Source organism: Heloderma suspectum, chromosome 1 (genome assembly GCF_057233095.1).
Source record: "Heloderma suspectum isolate Gila_16-S chromosome 1, 16-S_ref, whole genome shotgun sequence".
In the NCBI taxonomy this organism is placed as follows: Eukaryota; Metazoa; Chordata; class Lepidosauria; order Squamata; family Helodermatidae; genus Heloderma; species Heloderma suspectum.
In genome coordinates this window covers 142,467,684-142,487,546 of record NC_139458.1, presented here as the reverse complement: position 1 = coordinate 142,487,546, position 19,863 = coordinate 142,467,684, and the positions used below count along the sequence as shown (strand labels likewise).

Genomic DNA, 19,863 nt, shown 5'->3' with positions numbered 1-19,863 from the left:
GTTCAAAGGCATCCGGGGGGTGGGGAGAGAGCGAGCGAGAGAGAACGAGCAGTTAGCATTGGCTCTCACTGAGGCAGGAACAATCATTGGCACAGAGGTTTCTTGAGTGTGGCCATACAGAGTAGAACAGGTTCCTACTCTCTCTACATCTAATCTAAGTCAGAGTTTTCATGGGTTTTTCCTTCTCCCTTAAAGGTAGGCAATATTGGGGCACTTTTCATAAGTCTAGTAAAGTATCTAAATGTAAATGGGGTGAACTAAATGCAGTGATTAAGCAAGGTCCTGTTGGAACAAGGTGTAATTCACCCACCTAATCTGGGAAATAGCACAATGATCAGAAAGAACAACTAATCTGACCTCCCTTAGATAACCTAGATGAGAGCACTCCCTTAAGACTACTTGTGCTATAACATTACATATAACTAAATGGTCTCTTTGTTGGTCTGGAGGCTATGAGTGATAGAAAATGCACCCTCCTCCCTCCCACCAGCAGCTTGTTCTAATGACTAATCTGTGTTGTCTGCTAAATCCTGGGAAATGACTTCTAATATGGACTTTTGGCTTTAACTTCCAGCTGTTCAATTAAATTGCATTTTGGCATCCCATCTACCATTACTACTCAGTGCTTATTTTTCTCCCTGAGAGAAGCTGCAAGATTGTGAGCTTTTAGTCTCTTGTATGTTCTGATTTGTTTGTACCATTGTTTCCACACCTTCTTGCATCTTCTCCCATATCTAATACTAAAACAGAGTACAATTTCCCACAACTATCCTAACTGGCACAGTTCCTATCATTGCTCCATGAACCCCTCCCAAGTTTTCAGGAATTACAGCAACAGTACTGGAATCAAAAGCAGAATGGTTCCCTTCCTCCAGACTAAAGCAATGAGAAAATACTTTTATTTGGACCACCTCAGTTATATAGTACATATGAAGTTTCCTTATAATGAGTCAGGCCACTAGCCCGCCCAGCCCAGAATAGTCTACTCTGATTTTGCTTGTGTATGTTTGTATTTCTTGGAGCATCACCTTTTGTATTCAGTGAAATGGGTATTTTATTGTGCTTTATGGGGGTAAGTATGTGATTTGGCATTTGGGGCTCAGACTTCACCTCTGCCTTTTACTCAGGTTCTTGATGAAGTTACTTGTCTCTGAGCCTCATCAATTTACCTTCTGTGAAATGAGTGTTGGAACAAAAAACAAATTGGGTTCAAAAGAGTGGTTTTGTCTTTTGGAGCTCAGACCCCAGCTCTGCCTTGTACTTAGGTTCTTGGGGAAATAACTTTTCTTTTTGTCTCATCAGTTTGCTTTCTGCGAAATTTGTGTTTTGTGACTGGCTATACCCACCATGGCAGCTATTTTGTGAGTGTGTCTATGACACACTCTCAACATTCCAAATGTGCCCACCAACCCATAAAGACTGGGGATCCCTGCTATAGGGAGGTCTTCCCAGCCCTATTTCTTTAAATCTTTAACTAAAAAAAAAGTATTTAGGGATTATTTGTTTAGTCTACCTTTTAGGGTATAGCCTTCATAAGCCAGTTTACATACATCAAAACATAAATATAAACATTTGAAGTAAACAACCAATTCCAGCCAAATAAAATCAATTTAAAACAGGAGCTTAAAACCAATAGACCCAATCATACTATAAAAAATGAATGTAAACAATTTGGAGCAAGCTATGTTATATTAAAACCACACCATTAAAACCATAAGAAAACACAACCCAAAACAAATGAGTCTTTTATGCTTGTTTGAAGGCCTACACCATAGGGGCCATACATAGATCAGTAGGAACTTCCCTAAATGAGGGGCCATGACCCTAACAGATCTTACCTAGATAGAATTAGGACGCAGTCCTATGGGTTGCATCCTCACAAGATGGAAGCCTCCAAATTTAAGGCTTCCGTGTATCCAATGCCCTGCCAGGCTGAAGCTGACAGGACAAGGGACACTCCTGGGGGCAGGGAGGAGACCCTGGAAGCTGCTTTAAGCCACTTCCTATAAGCATCCCGGCCTCCTTCCCTTCCCCTCCCCAAAGCCATGCCTAGACAGCCAAAATCACCCATCTAGGGAAAATGAGGGCAGCTGGAGCATGGAGGCAAGGTTCGCCTCTGGCTGCCCTGTGCTGGATACTCGGCAGCCTCTGACTTCAGAGTCTGCCGACTATCAAGATAGAATGGTGCCCTAAATCTCCCAGAGTCTCTACCAATCTGACTACAGGGAAAAATCCCTCGGTGGTCCCATATATATTTGTATATGATTTATTTAGTACATCTATATCCCATCTTTATTCTATCATGTCACTCAAGGTGGCATGCATGGGGTTCCCAAGTGGTCTCCCATCCAGGCACTGATCCATTTTCCAGACCTGCCTAGCTTTAGCAAGGTGGCTGTATCGTGAGTCCTCAGACATGCTCTGGCAGAGATAAAATGTCATGTATCAAACTATCCCAAGGAAAATTTAACTGGATGCTTTTCCATTCTACCTAATGACCTGTCCCTTCTAGTAGCAGTTCGTAATATTTCAGAGGAAGTAAGTAAAAAAATAAATCCAAGATCCCATGCAATAGGAAAACCAGAATACAAATCACAACAGCCTTTATGATGTAAATTGACCACGGAAGCCAGAATACAGAGGCTGCACAATTTTCCATGAGAAATAACCATACTTCTCAAAGAAAATTCTCAAAGAAATTAGTATCTAATCATCCTATCAAGGACATAGGTAAAATGTGGCAAAATGTTTGCAATCTTCATCCATGTCACTAGAAATCGTGGTTAAGGTAAATGAGTTATGACTCCACATGACTTGACTATGGCTAGATTTGAGTTTGTGCTATGTTTATGGTTCAGTTTGGACCTCCCACAGCACAATGTGCAAGAAGTATGTTGGTGATAGTGTGATGCATGAACATCAGTGCCCAGTGAGTGCATCAAATGCACAGTTAAACCTGAAGAAAATGTATCATAATTAATGTCATCTATTAATTAGCATCATTTTGGATACATGTTCATTGAAATACATAGTATTACATTGCACTGCTCTCACTATGAACAATTATGTTACATTTTGGGCAGTGTCTAGCAGTAGGCACCATTTACAGAACAGAATCAGTGGGGGTGAGGTGACCCATTGGATGCTGCCCATAATGTGATTATTTTTATGTGTTTTTCTTTTTTACTTATGCCTTTTAAAATGTAATACATTAAAAAATACATAACCCCAATGAGTATTCACTTATATTCAACTTACAGCAACTCATTTGTCAGCTGAAGACCCTTTTACTCACTGGGCCTGTACAGTCACTGTGTCCATTAAGTGGTAGGAATCCCCCGTATAACCCATGGGTGATTTATACAGAATATCAAAGCTAGGACCACACCACCATTGGCATCACTACATTCTGTGTCACCTCACAATGGGATAGGATGTTCTAAGAAACATGGACTTCATCAGAGTCACTGATTGGTGCAATTTATGAGAAAGACATCAGGGTCCAGAACTGCACCTTAAATTTGATTCTAATCCACAATGGGATTATGTCAGGTGATTCCAGATGGAAGGCCCAGGGTCATCCCATGAAGCTGATTGATGGGAGTTTCAGGAAAAGTAAAATTAAGTCCTTCATCACACAGCGCATAGTTAAACTATGGAATTCTCTACCACAAGATGTAGTGATGGTCACCAATTTGGACGGCTTTAAAAGGGGTTAGACAAATTCATGGGGGATAAGGCTCTCAATGGCTACTAGCCCTAATGGCTATATGCTACCTCCAGTATCAGAGAGTGTATGCCTACAGACAGCAGTTGCTGAAGAACATGAGCAAGAAGGTGCTACTGCACTCATGCCCACTGTGTGACTAGAATGTTGGACTAGATGGACCTTTGGTCTGATCCAGCATGGCTTCTCTTACGTTCTACAGCTCCTAGCGCTACCAGTTAGAAATCATTGTGGAGCTATTCCGTCTTTTCTTTCTTAACACATTTTCTGCAGTAAGAGAAAAGACAGATGAGGTGGGGGGAAAACAGGAGGGCTACATCTGGAAGATGTCATCTGAACCTCCCATAACATTCCATGAATGAGGCAGGGTGATGGCATGATAAAAGCCTCATCTGGAAGCACCCTATGTCTGTATTTAGAGTGCTCCTGTCCCATATTCATATTTGAGAAGGGATGAAATGAACTTTATTATCATTATTCATTATCTTAATTTCATTAGCCAATCTCTTGTGGTGGCTAGAGCGCTGGGACTTAAGATGGGGGAAACCTGCATTCAAATCCCTACACAGCAACAAAGTTCATTGGATGACCTTGGTTTAGCCACAATCAGGGAGAATTATGTATGCTGCCCTAAGCTTTTGGAGGAAGGCTAATATAAAAATGTAATAAAAAGTAAAATTTATTTTAAGGTACAACTGCCTTACAATACCTAGCTTGCTATACAGTCAGGGCCAGAAATATTGGAGCAAGGATAACTGTTTTGGCAGTTGGCCTCTGTACACTACCACATTGAAGTTGAAACACCCAAATGGGAGCGAAGTCAGGACTTTCAGCTGTAATTTAAGGAGTTTGACAAAAATGGGGCACTAATAATTCAGGAAGTACAGCCAGTGGCATACACACAAACCCATCATTGGTGGCTCATAAGTAATGGAAGGAATGCCTGACAAGCAGCTGCATGGCCAGGTGTGGCCTGTTTCCTGAGTACCCCATGACCAATCAAGCAGATAAAAGGCCTGGAGGAGGTTCTGAGTGTTACATTTGCATTTGGTTGCTGTTCACTGGAACTCCTAACATGAGGTCCAAAGAGGTGTCCATGCAAGTGAAGGAGGCCATCATCAGGCTGAAGAAACAAAATAAACCCATCAGAGAGATAGCAAAAACAGTGGGAGTGGCCAACACAACAGTCTGGAACATCCTGAAAAAGGGAATTAACAGGCAAGCTCAGCAACAGCAAAAAGGCCTGGAAGATCACAGAAGACAACTAAAGTGGATGACCGCAGAATTCTGCTCATGGTGAAGAGGAACCCTTTCACAACATCTAGCCAGGTCAAGAATGCTCTTGCAGAGGTAAGCATGTCATTGTCAACATCTACAGTCAAGAGACAGCTGTATGCATGTAAATACAGAGGCTTCACAACAAGGTGCAAACCACTGGTAATGCTCAAGAACAGAAAGGCCAGATTAGCCTTTGCCAGCAAACACCTTAAAAAGCATGCTCAGTTCTGGAATAAGATTCTTTGGACTGATGAAACCAAGATTAACTTGTACCAGAATGATGGGAAAAGTATGGAGAAAGAAAGGAACAACTCATGATCCAAAGCGTACCACATCATCTGTCAAACATGGTGGAGGCAGTGTTATGGACATGTATGGCTGCCAATGGAACTGAGTCACTGGTGTTTATTAATGACCTGACTGCTGATAAACGCAGCAGGATGAATTCTGAAGTGTATAGGGCTATACTTTCTGCTCAGATTCAGCCGAATGCTGCCAAACTGATAGGACGCCGCTTCATATTGCAGATGGATAATGACCCAAAACATACAGCAAAAGCTACCCAAGAGTTTCTGAAGGCAAAGAAGTGAGATGTTCTTCAATGGCCAAGCCAGTCACCTGATCTCAACCCAACAGAGCTTGCTTCTCACTCACTGAAGACAAGACTGAAGGCAGAAAGACCCACAAACAAGCAGCAGCTGAAGGCAGCTGCAGTAAAGGCCTGGCAAAGCATCTCAAGGGAGGAAACTCAGCATTTGGTCATGTCCATGGGTTCTACACTTCAGGCACTCATATACTGCAAAGGATTTTCATCCAGGTATTAAAGCCGATCCTTAAGTTTGAAATGATGTTGGTTTGTTCCATTACTTATGAGCCACCAACGATGGGGGGGGGGGTGTATGCCACTGGCTGTCCTTCCTGAATGGTTAGTGCCCCACTTTTGTCAACCCCCTTGAATTACAGCTGGAAGTCCTGACTTCGCCCCCATCTGGGTGTGTTTCCTTTCAACTTCAATGTGGTGGTGTACAGAGGCCAACTGCCAAAACAGTTATCCTTCTTTCAATATTTCTGGCCCTTACTGTTATCTTCACAACAGCCCTGTGAGGTGAACTAGGTTGAACACGGAAGTGCTTGTACCATAACAAAATTCGTCTGGAGGTTATAGGCCCATGCGCATTTATTTGGGAATAAGGGTTACTGAATTCAGTGTGAGACTTACTTGTAAGCAAATACGCATGAGACCAGAATTAGCTTAAGGTTGCAGTCCTATACACATCTGGAAGTAAGCTCCATTGAAACCAACGGGGCTTACGTCTGAGTAGACAGGTGTAGGATTGCACTGCACGTCTCCCCATACCCAAGCTCTGCCTCTAACTTTCTGCTCCCAGTTTATGACTCTCCTCTCTCCCCATTCCCTATTCAGTTCCCCTCTTTCCTCTGCTCCTCCTTCTCCTCCCCCTTGCATGGTTGCTAGGCTACCCCCTTGCAGGCAGCCGTGTGGATGGCGCAGGATAATGACGTCAACAGGCGGCGTGAGCGGCTCTTGTCGCAGTGACGCTCTCTGGGAAGCCTCCGTGCGCTGGACCGAGACGGGGTGAGTGCTCGACCCCCTCCCGCCCCCTCCCCTCGGCTCCGCGGGTGGGCGGGGCGTTAGGGTGAGCGAGGTCATGGTTTCTACTATTCCTTCCTCCAGCCTGCTGGGGCCAGAAAAAGCGTCGGGGCTGCCTAGGCAGAGCGTTTGCTCCCTCCCACTTACTTTGAGCCAGAGCTTGTGCCCCGGAACCCAGTCCAATTATCAAAGATCAGATGTGGAACAAATGACGTAACAATAAAAACGAGCGTGCCTCTGGGCACGTGCAGAATGCATTCCCCTCATTGCGGACTCACCGTAGCCTTTTACACATCTGGGTTTAGAGGAAGGGCGTCCCTTTTTGAACTAGCCACAGTGGGGGCTGTTGATAACGACCCTCTCCCCCAGTAACGCCCACAAATGGCCTTCTCCTGGGAAAGCTGAGCTGTGGTATTTCTGCCCCTCCTGTGCTCACTCTAGAGTGTAGCAGCTCGTTTACATGGGAATGATTCCACTGGAAGTCTCTTGAGTAGGAAGTTGGTGCTCTCTGCTCGTTTGAAAAATTAGCTGTAGTTGTCACCTGTCATGGGGTGTGTATGTGTGAGGGAATAGCCCAAGTATAAGTATTAGAAACCATTTAATTTCCAAGGAAGCACATGACGTTACTGGCATGGGGCTTCCTTAAGAGGTGTATTTATTAGACATCTTTAAAAAACACAAACGATGAGTAGCAGCATACCTTTGACAGTCAGTAATTGAGGCATTTTGACTTCCCCTCTCTCCTTCCAAGCTGAGCTGTCTGTCCAAACCATTCAGTTGGGGTCATGACTCAGTTTCCTTGCGTTTGTGGTAATGCCACGTTCATGCCACCACAAGCATGTTGCAACATAGTACACCTGTGCTGGCAGTGGGTGGAGGAGGGATCTCCTCCTCCTTTCCTTGCTCAGATGAATAGTGGGGTTTTGCTCTCCTGAGGGCAGGGTGAGGGAAATGCTGCAGAATGGGACAGGATCTTGGTGACTGGAGTCATGCCCTGTCCTTCAGTTCCAGTTCCACATAACCTTGCCATTTCTGTTTGAGAGACCCAGTGAATATATTTTACTGAAAACATTACTTTAGATTGATCACCATATTTGAAGGTGGAAATTAACCTCTCCCTCTTCTGCAGCAGTCCACCCAACAGATTCAATGGTAACAGAGCAGAGGATGGAGGGATTGTCTTCCATTAAAACATGCAACTTGAAACACTTCTTTGAACCATTCTGGGGTCATTTGCTCTCTACCGGTACCAGTGTTATGGATGCTGCCTTTTAAAATTGAATGTGTTGATTGGGGCAGGGGAAGCAAGTGGGTGGATAATCCTGTCTTTGTGCAAGAGGTTAGAATAGATTGCCTTGTGCTGCCTTCCAATTCTGTAACTTGCTCGAAGGACCATATGTTACAATGCCCATGTACTAAGATCTTCAGGAAAGGCTCTTCTCCACATCCCACCAATTTCTGACGTGTTTCGTTGGGGAGAGGCCTTCTCAGTAGCTGCACCCAGGATCTGGTACTCTCTTCCTAGAGAGGCCATCTAGATTCCTCTTAGATAGTCTTTCACTGACAGGGCCATATTTTTTTTGTTTCAGCAGGCCTGGATTGTTGGATTTCTGCCATGCTGTACTTCCATATGTTGCCTGATTTTCGCTTCAGCCACCTTCTTGCTAATAGTTCTGTCACTTTATCTTTGCTATTTATAATCTTTATCGTATTAGTATATTTTGCGATTTTAATGTTGTTGACTGCCTTGGGCATCATGTAGGAAAAGGTGGGATACAAATCATCATCAGTGAATAAATATGATTCTGTTGTAGACAGCCATTACTTTCTTATCTTCCATAGGGCCTGAAGGATGTTGGAGCGACCATCATGGGCCATGCCCTATGTATCTGCTCAAGGGGGACCATCACCATCAATAACAAACGTTACCTTTTAATCCATAAGCTTGGGGAAGGGTGAGTATAAGACAGCTGAGGGCAACACTCATCTTGCACGCTGAGCACTGCCGTTGTCTGCAAGGGATGGAGGAAGGTGCCTCATCTAGGGATTACCTAGTCCAACCATTGCAGGGGCAGTATTCCCTCTATGTAAATCCATCTTCCTCCACCTGGCCCCCCTCATGCCTTGGACTACAACTTCCATCACCCCCAGTTAGCAAGCCCATTGGCCCTGCTGGGTGGGGATAATGGGAGGTGTAGTCCAAGATATCCAGGGGGGCAGGTAGGGGGAAAGCTGCTGTAAACCATCCCCAAAATATTATTGTTCAAGCTTCCCTTAAGGCAGTCTTCCCCCAACCTGGTGCCCCCTAGATGTTTTAGACTTTTAACTCATATCAGCCCCAGCCAGCACAGCTAGGAATGCTGGGAGTTGTGGTCCAAAACATCTGGAGGGCATCAGATTGGGGAAGGAAGGCTGCCTTAAGGTTTGCAGTCCTATTCAAGGGGGCTGTTTGCACATGCTTTTACTTAGCAACCCACGATTGACTCCCGCTGAGCATGACATCCAACCCCAGACCACTGGGATGTTTATGAGCTAAACAACCCAGTGGTTAACCCAACAACACACTGTGGGTTAACCACTGGGATGTTTACCCCCTAAGCAACCCAGCAGTCTGGGTTTGGACGTCACATTCAGCAGGAGCCAATCATGGGTTGCTGAGTAAAAGCCGAAGAGGAGTGCGCTGCAGGCAGTGCATCTGTTCATGCACCCATCGGTTTTTAAATCAGTGGGTTGTCATTACAGGCAAACCAGGTCATACTCTGCTTGGCTGTAAGCCCCATTTGGACATCTTAAGTAAAAGAATGTAAGAGTGGGTTGCAAATTCCTCTACAGAAGGTGATACCACAACTGCGTGGACCCCTCATTCCACTGCCTAGTCATTCTTTACAGCTGGAAATTTTATTCAAGTGTGATATGTAACCAAAGTCTGCTTTGCTGCAATTTGAACCTGCTGCTTGCCCTCCCTCAAGTAGCTTTGGTAAACAGACCTTCTTCCGCTACTGTATGTCTTCCTTTAGATATCTAAAACACATGGAACTGGGCTGTTAGATCAACAGTGTTTCCAGCTCATTGATTTGTATCTGATGTTTCAGAAGAAACTGCAGGAAGCTTCAGGATCTGCGGTGATCTGTCCCCATATATTTCCAATGGGTTAGAGATATTTTCAGCATATGGTTGAACTCCCTAGTTATTTATTAGCTTACTCAGTTATGCTTTCCTGCAGTATTTGTCAGAGTTGTGATAAGGGGCAAGGAGGAGCCAGAAGGAGGTCCTTGTGCCACAGCGTGTGGATTGTGCCTTGTCCCCCAGACTGAGGACTGGAGAGGGGAAGGTTGGGACACTTAAAGTCCCCTCTACCCCCAGTTCCCTTCAAACCTGTGACAAAAGAAGGCTTATCTTGATAATTTATTTACTTGTTCATTTATTTTAAACATATGAGCTTTTAAAGTTGGGAAAGACCTGATTGGGAGCAGGGAAGAAAGCTGCCTGGATTTTGTCCATTGAAATGCTTCCTCCCTTTCCCTGCCAAGCTGCCCATTCTGTTCTTGACATACCTCCTCCCCACACAGTGGCTTTAGCTATGTGGACCTAGTCGAGGGGCTGCACGATGGGCACTTCTATGCATTGAAACGCATCATCTGCCATGATAAGGAAGATCGCCAGGAGGCCATGCATGAGGTAGAGATGCACCTGCTATTTGAGCACCCCAACATCCTGCCCCTATGTGCACATGCCATGGTGGAGAAGGGATCCAAACACGAGGCCTGGCTCCTGTTGCCCTTTCTCAAGGTGAGTATCTGAGAGGCGGGTAGCATCATGCCTGGAACCTGAGTCTCAGTGCAAAATACAGATGAGTACAGCAGTGCATGCTGGGAAGTGTAGGATTTGTGGATACATCATGTGTTGCTGTGAGGTGAATGAGACACCAGTGCCAGAGGCTGGGCTGTTCCAGTGCTGGGCAGCCTCCAGGTTCCTGTCCAGAATGAGGCCATCTTCAAGATGGAGCCAGCTGATATAACTGAGTCCCCTAGATCTAGAAAACATAGAACCCTTCTGGATCAGCTGCAGTTTGTCCAATAGCATTTATTTATGTATTTATAAAATTATATTATCCTGCCTTTGGGCCCCACTTAGGGCCCTCAAGGTGGCACACAATCACCAGTTTAAAACATAAGACAACTTTTAAAAAAATGAATCAGGAAACTAAAAACTAGAGCTAATTAAAACATAACTCACAGAAGTGGATGGCCGGGAGGATGTAAACCATCCCAAAGGCTTGGTGAAAAAGATCATTACAGAATGCTGAAATGTCAACAAGAGAGAGTGGCAACAGGACCTCCCAGTGTAGGGAGTTGCACAGTCTGAGTGCAGCAACTGAAAAGGCCCTGTCCCGTGCCCCAGCCAAGCAGACTTCCAATGACAACAGGACATGGAACAAGGCCTTAGGCGAAGAATGCAATCAGTGGGCAGGAGCATGCGGGAGAATGTGGTCCTTCAGATTTTCTGGTCCCAAACTGTTCACGGCTTTATAGGTAATAGCCAGCACTTTTGAACTGTGCCTGGAAATGAACTGGTAGCCCGCACAAATTGAACAAAACTGGATTTATATGCACTGAAAAACAAGCCCCAGACAACACTCTGGATGCAGCCCTGTATAGAGTGCATTGCAGTAATCTAGTCTGGATGCAACCAAGGCATGTGTGACAGTGGCCAGATCTGCTTTTTCCAAGAAAGGGCAAAGTTGGTACACCTGCCAAAGCTGTGCAAAAGCACTCCTGGCTACAGCTACCACCTGACAATCAACCCCCAGAATTAGGAATGTCGGCGAAATCTGCAACAGAACCAAACTAGTTTGGATCTTCATGAATCCAACCCATGGATTCTGCAGCGGACCAGCTTTTCCCCTGTTGGGCAGATTCTGCAAACTTCTGGACTGTTTTTCTAACCTTTGGGAATTTTGCACAAATTTCATCATAGAAAAATATGCAAAAATAAAATCTGGCTGAAAACGTACACTTCCCTCATAGACTAAAGCATGAAAGTGCGCATGTGGGAGGATTTGCACATTTTGTGGGAATTTGTGCATTTTGCATTCCGGAAACCAAAAAAAAAATCCAGTTCCGTTGATGGGCAGATGACAGAGCAAAAGGCGCCTGACAACCCACGATACACAGATGGAACGGATTTGACATAATCCGTACATCCCTACCCAGAATGGCCCTTCAAAGGGATCACAGCCCTGTCCAGAACAAGACGTACGCCTAATCTTTCCTAGTCACTAAGAGTCCCTTTGACTTGTCTGGATTAAGTCTCAGCTTGTTAGCCCTCATCTAGTCCATTACTGCACTCTGGCATTGGTTCAGGACCTCAGATAAAAAGGAGGAGAGTTTGGATGCTGATGACACCCATCTCAAATCCCTGGATGACCTCTCCTAGCAGTTTCATATAAATATTGAATAGCACAGGGAACAAGATGAACCCCTGAATGATAGCATCTCCTCTCTGGCTGCCTCAGCCACAAAGCATACTGTAGTCTACCTGACTTCTGCTGGATCAGATATCAGAGATGTCCTCTGAGGCAAGCGGCCTCCGTGGGGAAGGTGTTCACAGCTTCTGCTTCAGTATGAAAGGCTTTAGTAACATGGCACATAAGATTCTGTAACAACCACCACAGTACTGGGAGGATCAGAAAATCTAGCTTGGTTTTTCTACAGGCATCCCTTAATGCCAGGCTGGGCAACTTGTGGCCCTCCAGATACTTTGGCATACAGCTCCCATCATCCCTCACCATTGGTGGTGCTGGTTAGAGATGATGGGAGCTATAGGCCAAAACATTTGGAGAGCCACAAGTTGCCTATCCCTGCCTTTAAGGGATGCACATGGCAGTAACCAATGAAGTCAGCTCAGATCCTCCAGTATCCATTCCTTTTCCATGTCCAAGCCCACATCAGTAAGATGAAAGCAATAGATGCTGTTACTGTAATTTTCTTGCCTCTGTTGCCTCTCCCACATTTCTGCTATGTTTGCATTTTCCCCCTGTGGTGGAGCGTTCCACAACAATAGTCACCTAAAAACGGCAGACTCTAGCAGGGTGATAGGATAAATTCAGAGCTATATGGGTGGTGGCCCACGGTCAAGCAGGGCTCTTGGAAAAGCGAGGCATTCAGGATAGCTCCCAAACTAGCCAGCCCATCCTCAGTAAACATTATTTGCTTCTTCTGGGTGATATTTGGATAGGGAAAGAAGCCATGTGGAGCAGGATGCCACCATCCAAGAACCCACTGCCCTTCAAGCCTCTGCAGTTCGCAAATTTATAGAGCATATGCCCAGTGCACGAAATTAGCCTTAGGCCTGTTGGGCCACTGGCTCTGGTACTCACCTGTAGACAATCTCCTCAGCCAGTAATTTTTGGGGAGAGTATGTGCAATCCCAGTCATCAAGGTCCCCTGGCTTCTCTTTGCAGAGAGGGACCCTCTGGCAGGAGGTTGAAGCTCTGAGAGATAAAGGTGCCTTCATGCCTGAGGAGCGGATCCTTACCATCCTTCATGGTATCTGCCGGGGCCTGCAGGCCATTCATAACAAGGGTTATGCACACAGGTGAGCTGCTTCTAGAAAGCATTCTAGGGCATTCACATGGATGGAGTTGACTATGGGGTGGGGTGTAGAGTTCAGATAAGTGAGTGGCTGTCAATCAGTAGTGAGGTCATTGGAAAAGAGCAGTTAACAAAGGTAAGGAGCCTCATTTTGATATGGAGCATCAGTGGCAATTATCAATAGCCTCACCCCCACCCCAGGTTGGGGTATTAAGATATTTAAAGATGGTTTCAAAGCAGGAGCAAAGCTCTAATGGTTCTGTGATTGAAACACATCAAGGATCATCCATCCCTTCTCTTCAGGGACCTGAAACCTACAAATGTGCTGCTGGATGATGAAGACCAACCATTGCTGATGGACCTGGGCTCTATGAATCAGGCACGAATTGAGGTGCAGAGCTCACGGGAGGCCATGACTGTCCAGGTATGAGGGTGGCCTGGTGAAAGGGAAGCGGGAGGATAGCTCCTTCCAACAAAGATGAGAGAGAAGCTTCTCAATTAGATGGAACTATAAAACCCACAAGCTCACGCAGACACAGTTTAATGGCAGAGTGAAAGAGAATGTTTACGAGGGGTCATCTCATTTGCGCATGCAAAATGGTGTGTTACAATCCTGTGCAGTCTTTTGTTCTGCAACATGGAAAAATCTCCTTGAAGGAATGGGCTGTGCCTCAGTGGCAGAGAATATGCTCTGCATGCAGAAGAGGACAGGAAAGATACAAGATGCTGCCTTATACTGACTCAGACCATTGATCCATCTCGCTCACTATTGTCAACACTGACTGGCAGCAGCTTTCCAGGGTTTCAGACATGAGTCTTTTCCAGCTCTACCTGGAGATGCTGGGGATTGAAACTGGGACCTTCTCCATGCCAAGCATGTGCAATACCACTGAGCTCCTGCCCTTTCCTAAAGACCTTTGCCCAAGACCTCAGACCTGCTGCTAATCAGAGCAGACAATACTCAGTGATCTGATTCAGTACAAAGGCTGCTTTATGTGTTCCCACAAGCTACCTCTATACCTGGTCCTTAACCAAAGTCACCACAAGTTGGATCTCCAGAAGACTAACCCACCCCAGCTTTTGCTCCAAGAGGGGGAACTGATTGCAGCTGCTTTCCCCTTCCCTCCAGCATAGTGTGGTTATGGTTTCAACAGGAGGGGAGCAACTAGCAAACGACAGCCATGAAAGGACATCTATGCAGAAGAAAGGATATATTTTTGAATTACAGAGTTGCAAATTGTAACTTCAAACCTCTTAAAAGTATTTCTAAAATTACAGGCCTATGGGCAGGCAGGAAACCTGGGATGTCTTTCCTTCTTTCTTTGGTAGGCAGGGGCCTTGCTGAGTCTTGCCTGCCCTTTTCCATTTAAGGTTGCTGTCCCTGTTTTAAAATGACTTGCTGCTGCTGTGATCTCTTAGCTGCCAGTAGGCAATGTGGGGACGTTCCAGAGAGAAAAGTTGGGATTGGGGGCTTCTGTCCATCCCCCACCCCCCTTTGCAGTTGAGGCTCAGTTCCGTTCCCCTCTCCCAATTTATCTCATAGGACTGGGCTGCCCAACGCTGCACCATCTCATACCGAGCACCAGAGCTGTTCTCTGTTGAGCGTGAATGCGTTATTGATGAACGTACGGACATCTGGGTAAGGGCCTTCATTTCTACTTAAGAGTATGTGTCAAGTCACCTTTCCAAAAGTATTCAAAAGAGTGTAATATCCTGGTTCATCTCTGTCCAGGGCAGGGAGATACTGTCCTTGTGGTGTCTCACCATTCTAGGGCAAACTTCTTTTCTCTATGCTGACCTTGCCTCTGCTTAGTCCTTAGGCTGTGTTCTGTACTGCATGATGTTTGGCGAGGGGCCTTATGACATGATCTTCCAAAAGGGGGACAGCGTGGCCTTGGCTGTGCAGAACCTTCTCACTGTGCCCCAGAATACCAGGTAAGGAGTTCTTGCAAGGAGGGGGTGGGGGTTGTGGCTGCCCTTGATCCAAGGAAGACCTGATGTGAATTGCCTCTAAATTTCAGATACTCACCTGCCTTGGAACATCTCCTCTCCTCTACTATGGTGGTGAATCCCCAGGAGAGGCCATACATTGCTAACGTCATCTACCAGCTTGAAGAGATACAGCCACCTCCCACTGGACAGGACACCACACACATCTGAGCCCACTGTGTGTGTGATAAAGATGGGGGCAGCAGAGGAGTTGCAGCCCAGATGGGACCTCAAGAGGTTACATTGAAAGCAAAGACTTGACACAGCCTCGTTGTGTTTCTGTTCTATGCCAGGAACTTGTCCACTCTGGGACCACCTCCTGCCTTGGTACTGCCTGGGTCTTCACTGGGCGTCACCTGCTGTGTTGGCAGTTGTTAGCTGCTTCCACAAAGCAAGCCACTCCAGCTGTATGGGACCCAAGGTACTTCAGCACTGAAGGGTAGGAAAGATGCTGAGCTTTTTGTACTCAAGTACAGCTTCCAGCTAACTATTGAGGGGCTGATGCCCTATTTGTTTTGGTGCAGGCATGCCCTCAATGCCTGTGTGTTGAATAAAGTCTGTGCAACAAAGCTAGATAAATACTTTAAGTATGGGCTGCAAAGTTTATAAACCAGTGGCAGGGGGAGGTGATCCAACTGTAATACTGTTCCCTCGCCCATTCCTTTATACTTTGCCTCTTCCAGTTCTGCACCAGGTAGCTTCTGCATTTTCTGGGCATGGAACTGTATTATGTATAAATTGAGAAACTTGCTCTTTTTGTATAACTTACGCTGCACCTGCTAATTGTTCAGAGGGGGTGAGCCAAAAGGAGATCTCCAGATGTTTTGGACTTCAGCTCCCAACATTTTTTGTATGGCTGTGAGAGCTGGACTATAAGGAAGGCTGAGCGCCGAAGAATTGATGCTTTCGAACTGTGGTGCTGGAGAAGACTCTTACGAGTCCCCTGGACTGCAAGGAGGTCAAATCAGTCCATCCTAAAGGAAATCAACCCTGACTGCTCTTTGGAAGGACAGATAATGAAGCTGAAGCTCCAATATTTTGGCCACCTAATGCGAAGAGAAAACTCCCTGGAAAAGACCCTGATGCTGGGAAAGACTGAAGGCAAAAGGAGAAGGGGACGGCAGAGGATGAGATGGCTAGATAGCATCACGGATGCAATGAATATGAACTTGAGCACGCTCCGGGAGAGAGCGCAGGACAGGAAGGCCTGGCGTGCTATGGTCCATGGGGTCACGAAGAGTCGGACACGACTGAACGACTGAACAACAACAAAATGCTGGCAGAAGCTTCTGAGAGTTGGAAGTTCAAAACATCTGGAGATCCACCTTCTGCTCACACTTGGTGTCGGGGAACTAATCTTGTTTAGCCCTCCCAAGATTTTGCTGTTTCCAAAGGAATAATTGGGTTAATTCTGCCTTCCCCAACCTGGTGCCCACCAGATGTTTTAGACTACAACTTCCAGCATTCCTGACCATTGGCTGTGCTAGCTGAAGTCCAAAACATCTGGAGGGAAGGCTGGGTTAGTCTGTTCCAGTAAAAACACCAAGAAGTCTTGTGGCATCTTGAGGACTAATTTGTTACATCATAAGCTTTTACAGACTAGAGTCCATTTGATCAGCTGCAGGTTCACTAGGCATTGTTCACACACAAACCTCAAAGGTATAGAAACACTGCATGGTGGGGCAGAGGGGCTGAATTTGTATTCAGTAGTAATCACTGTCTTATTTGGAACAAATTCACTGATCACCCATCAGGCACATATGATGTGAGCAAGCAAGGGTGACAGCTGCTCTTGACAAGATTAGTGCAGGCAAAGCATTCCTACTGAAGAAAAAAATGATAGGATGAGTCTGGCCACGTGTAGAAGAAAGTAAATGCTGTATACTCAACAAAGGAAGGTCAAAGGGGTTCACAAGACCAATCACCTAAAAGGAGCACAGGCCTCTCCATCACCCACCACCCTTTGTGAAGGTGGGTAAAAGCTGGAAATTCTAGTTTTAGATTCCTATTCTGTGGTCCATGTAGAGACTAAGCAGAAATGGAGGGGAAAGAGAGAGGACTGTCTCTCTGCCTGGTACAAAGGAGGATGGAGCAAAATTTACAGTGGCCTTGCCAGACCTGACGGGGGCCAGCACATTTTTCCACGTTGGGTTTAACCACTGACCCTCTTCCTCTCAACCCGTCCCCTGGCAGTTGTGAAACTCCCGGAAGAATGAATAAGTACTTTTGTCTGGAAAAGCAGCAGGCAGAAGACGCAAAGCTAGTATTTTCACCTAGAGTACATTATGTTCTACCCTCCTCTCAGAGCTGTAGTGCAGATCCCCTCCTATCTACTTCAGTGGTCATTTCCACTCCTTAGGCTAGCCCCCACCCACCCCCTATGCTGGACTACAAGTCCCACTACAGACAATGGTCAGGGATGATGGGTGTTGCAGTCCAACATCATCTGAGGATCCAAGGTTGTGGAAAAGCTGTTTTAAGCCCTTTGTAGATGGCTACTTACCCCACCAAGGCAACTGAAACAGGGTGAGGGCTAGATGCATGCAATATGGTTCAGTGGAGAAGGGTGTGTGGTGGGAGAAGGTGGCACAAGTAAAACTTCTCCAAGAGAAGATGAATCAGTCTTTGGCCAAAGGCTCAATTACATCTTTCCAGATTCCTCTGACCAAACTCTTCAAGGGATGTATATTCCACACATGCAGCAAGCAAATGGCCAGTGATGGCAGATGGGGGTGTAGGAAAAACTGTATCCACTGAAGGCAGAGATGCTCAATCTTGTAACCATAGACACCTCCCTTGGTGCCAACCAGGCTCCCCTTCTGCATTAAATTTTTAGATTGTTTACATTAATTTTAAAAACTGGCCTCCAGCACCATCTTTATTTTCAAGAATGCCTGTGAGCCTGAGATTTTTAGAAAATAAACATGAGAGGTGGCTGCAGCCCAGCTCTTAGTTTTGAAGCATGTCCAGAAAATTGTCTACTATGGGTGGTAGGGAGCATCCCAGGGAACTGGAGGGGGTGGCATGGAGTATGTTCTCTGCACATAATGTTTGCCTTGCAAAATTGATTTTTTTATGTGTTTGGAGGGGGGTAAATATGTGATTTGGCATTTGGGACTCAGACCCCATCACTGCCTTGTACTTGGTTTCTTGGCCAAGTTATGACTCCGATTCTTATCAGTTGATTTTTTTATGTGTTTGGAGGGGGGTAAATATGTGATTTGGCATTTGGGACTCAGACCCCATCACTGCCTTGTACTTGGTTTCTTGGCCAAGTTATGACTCCGATTCTTATCAGTTTGTCTTCTGTGAGCTGGGTGCTGGAGCAGAAAACTGGGTTTGGAGTGGTTTTTTGTTTCCAAATTCAGATGCCACCTCTGCCTTGTACTTATGCTCTTGGGCAAGTGCCTTCTCTTATTCTCACTACTTTGCCTTCCAGGAAATGGGTGTTTTGTGACTGGCCACATCCACCATGGCAGCCATTTTGTGAATAGGTGAAAATCCCTCTGGCAGCCATTTTGTAAAAGCACCCAGCGACAAAATTCCAAATGTGCCTACTGACCCAAAAAGGTTAGGGATCCCCGTTTACATGGTTAAAGCTAAGCATGTCTCAGCCTGGAGGGGAGCTCCGTTTAAGCCACTCTGGCATACCCCCCTTTTTTAGGAATTGTAATAATTAGATCCAGAAATCAAATCCCTGCCCAGACATAAAGCTCACGCTGGTCACATCTAAACTCCCTCAACAGTTTATTGTAGAGCTAAAATGTTGCTCACCATTCTGGAGAAGGGTGCGATACAGATGTTTTCTAGCAGTTTGATATCTTACTGCTACAATCTTCCGCAATGAGGAATTCAATTTTTTTTTTAAGGCAGCTCACCCCGCCGAATATATGGGGCAGCATGGGATTTCCAGAGGCAGGGCAGTAGGTGCATAGCCCTGCCTTTACTCCAGGAATTAGGTCCTTTGTCCCAGTTAATCCTTATTTTTTAACCTCATTCCACTTTTCTAATCTTATTTAAAACATGTGGCCCTCCCGCCATTTGTTGACAGCAACTCCCATCAACCCCAGCCAGCACAGCCAATTGTGAGGGCTGATGGGAGAGATGCAAACCAGTATTCGGAGGGCCACTCATTCCCCATCCCGGATTTAAAATTAGAAACCAAAGCAAGTTTGGGCAAGGGGGAATAATATCCAAGTTCCTATAATTTGAGTGCATAATTTATTTCCTGGATATAAAATGTATGTTAAATCTAACTTTCAATAGGTATAGCAGCCTTCCCCCACCTGGTGTTCTCTAGATGTGTTGGACTACAGCTCCAAGCATTCCTGACTGGCCATGCTGGCTGGGGCTGATGGGAGCAGGAGGGCACCAGGTTGGGGAAGGCTAGGACACAGGCTCATCTGTCTAAAGAAGATGGGAAAGGCACCTGTTCCAACCCCGGTTCATGCCACCTTTCCCAAGTACTCTGTAGACAACGTGCCTTTGTGGTGCAATATTGTTCCACCAGGTTCTTCAACTTTAGCTGCCAAGAAAAACGCTTTCCCTTCTTCCATCCTACCAGGGAGAGAATGGAGGGAGAAGGCTAGCACTAGCAGCAATTACATTAGATGAGCTGCTCCTTGAGCAGCCACGATTGTGGCCAAGGAAGAGACATATCACAGGAA

The 19,863-nt window shown here is 45.8% G+C and overlaps 1 protein-coding gene across 1 annotated transcript; it reads left to right on the top strand.

Moving 5' to 3' along the window:
- The first annotated feature begins 6,550 nt into the window (after positions 1-6,550).
- Positions 6,551-18,158, top strand: STK16 (serine/threonine kinase 16). Its single transcript, XM_084805375.1, has 8 exons — positions 6,551-6,599; positions 8,457-8,569; positions 10,184-10,403; positions 13,078-13,211; positions 13,511-13,631; positions 14,751-14,846; positions 15,021-15,142; positions 15,229-18,158. Exons 2-8 carry the CDS (start codon positions 8,484-8,486, stop codon positions 15,365-15,367), a joined length of 918 nt encoding a protein of 305 aa, XP_084661501.1. The 5' UTR covers positions 6,551-6,599; positions 8,457-8,483; the 3' UTR covers positions 15,368-18,158.
- The last annotated feature ends 1,705 nt before the right edge of the window (positions 18,159-19,863 follow it).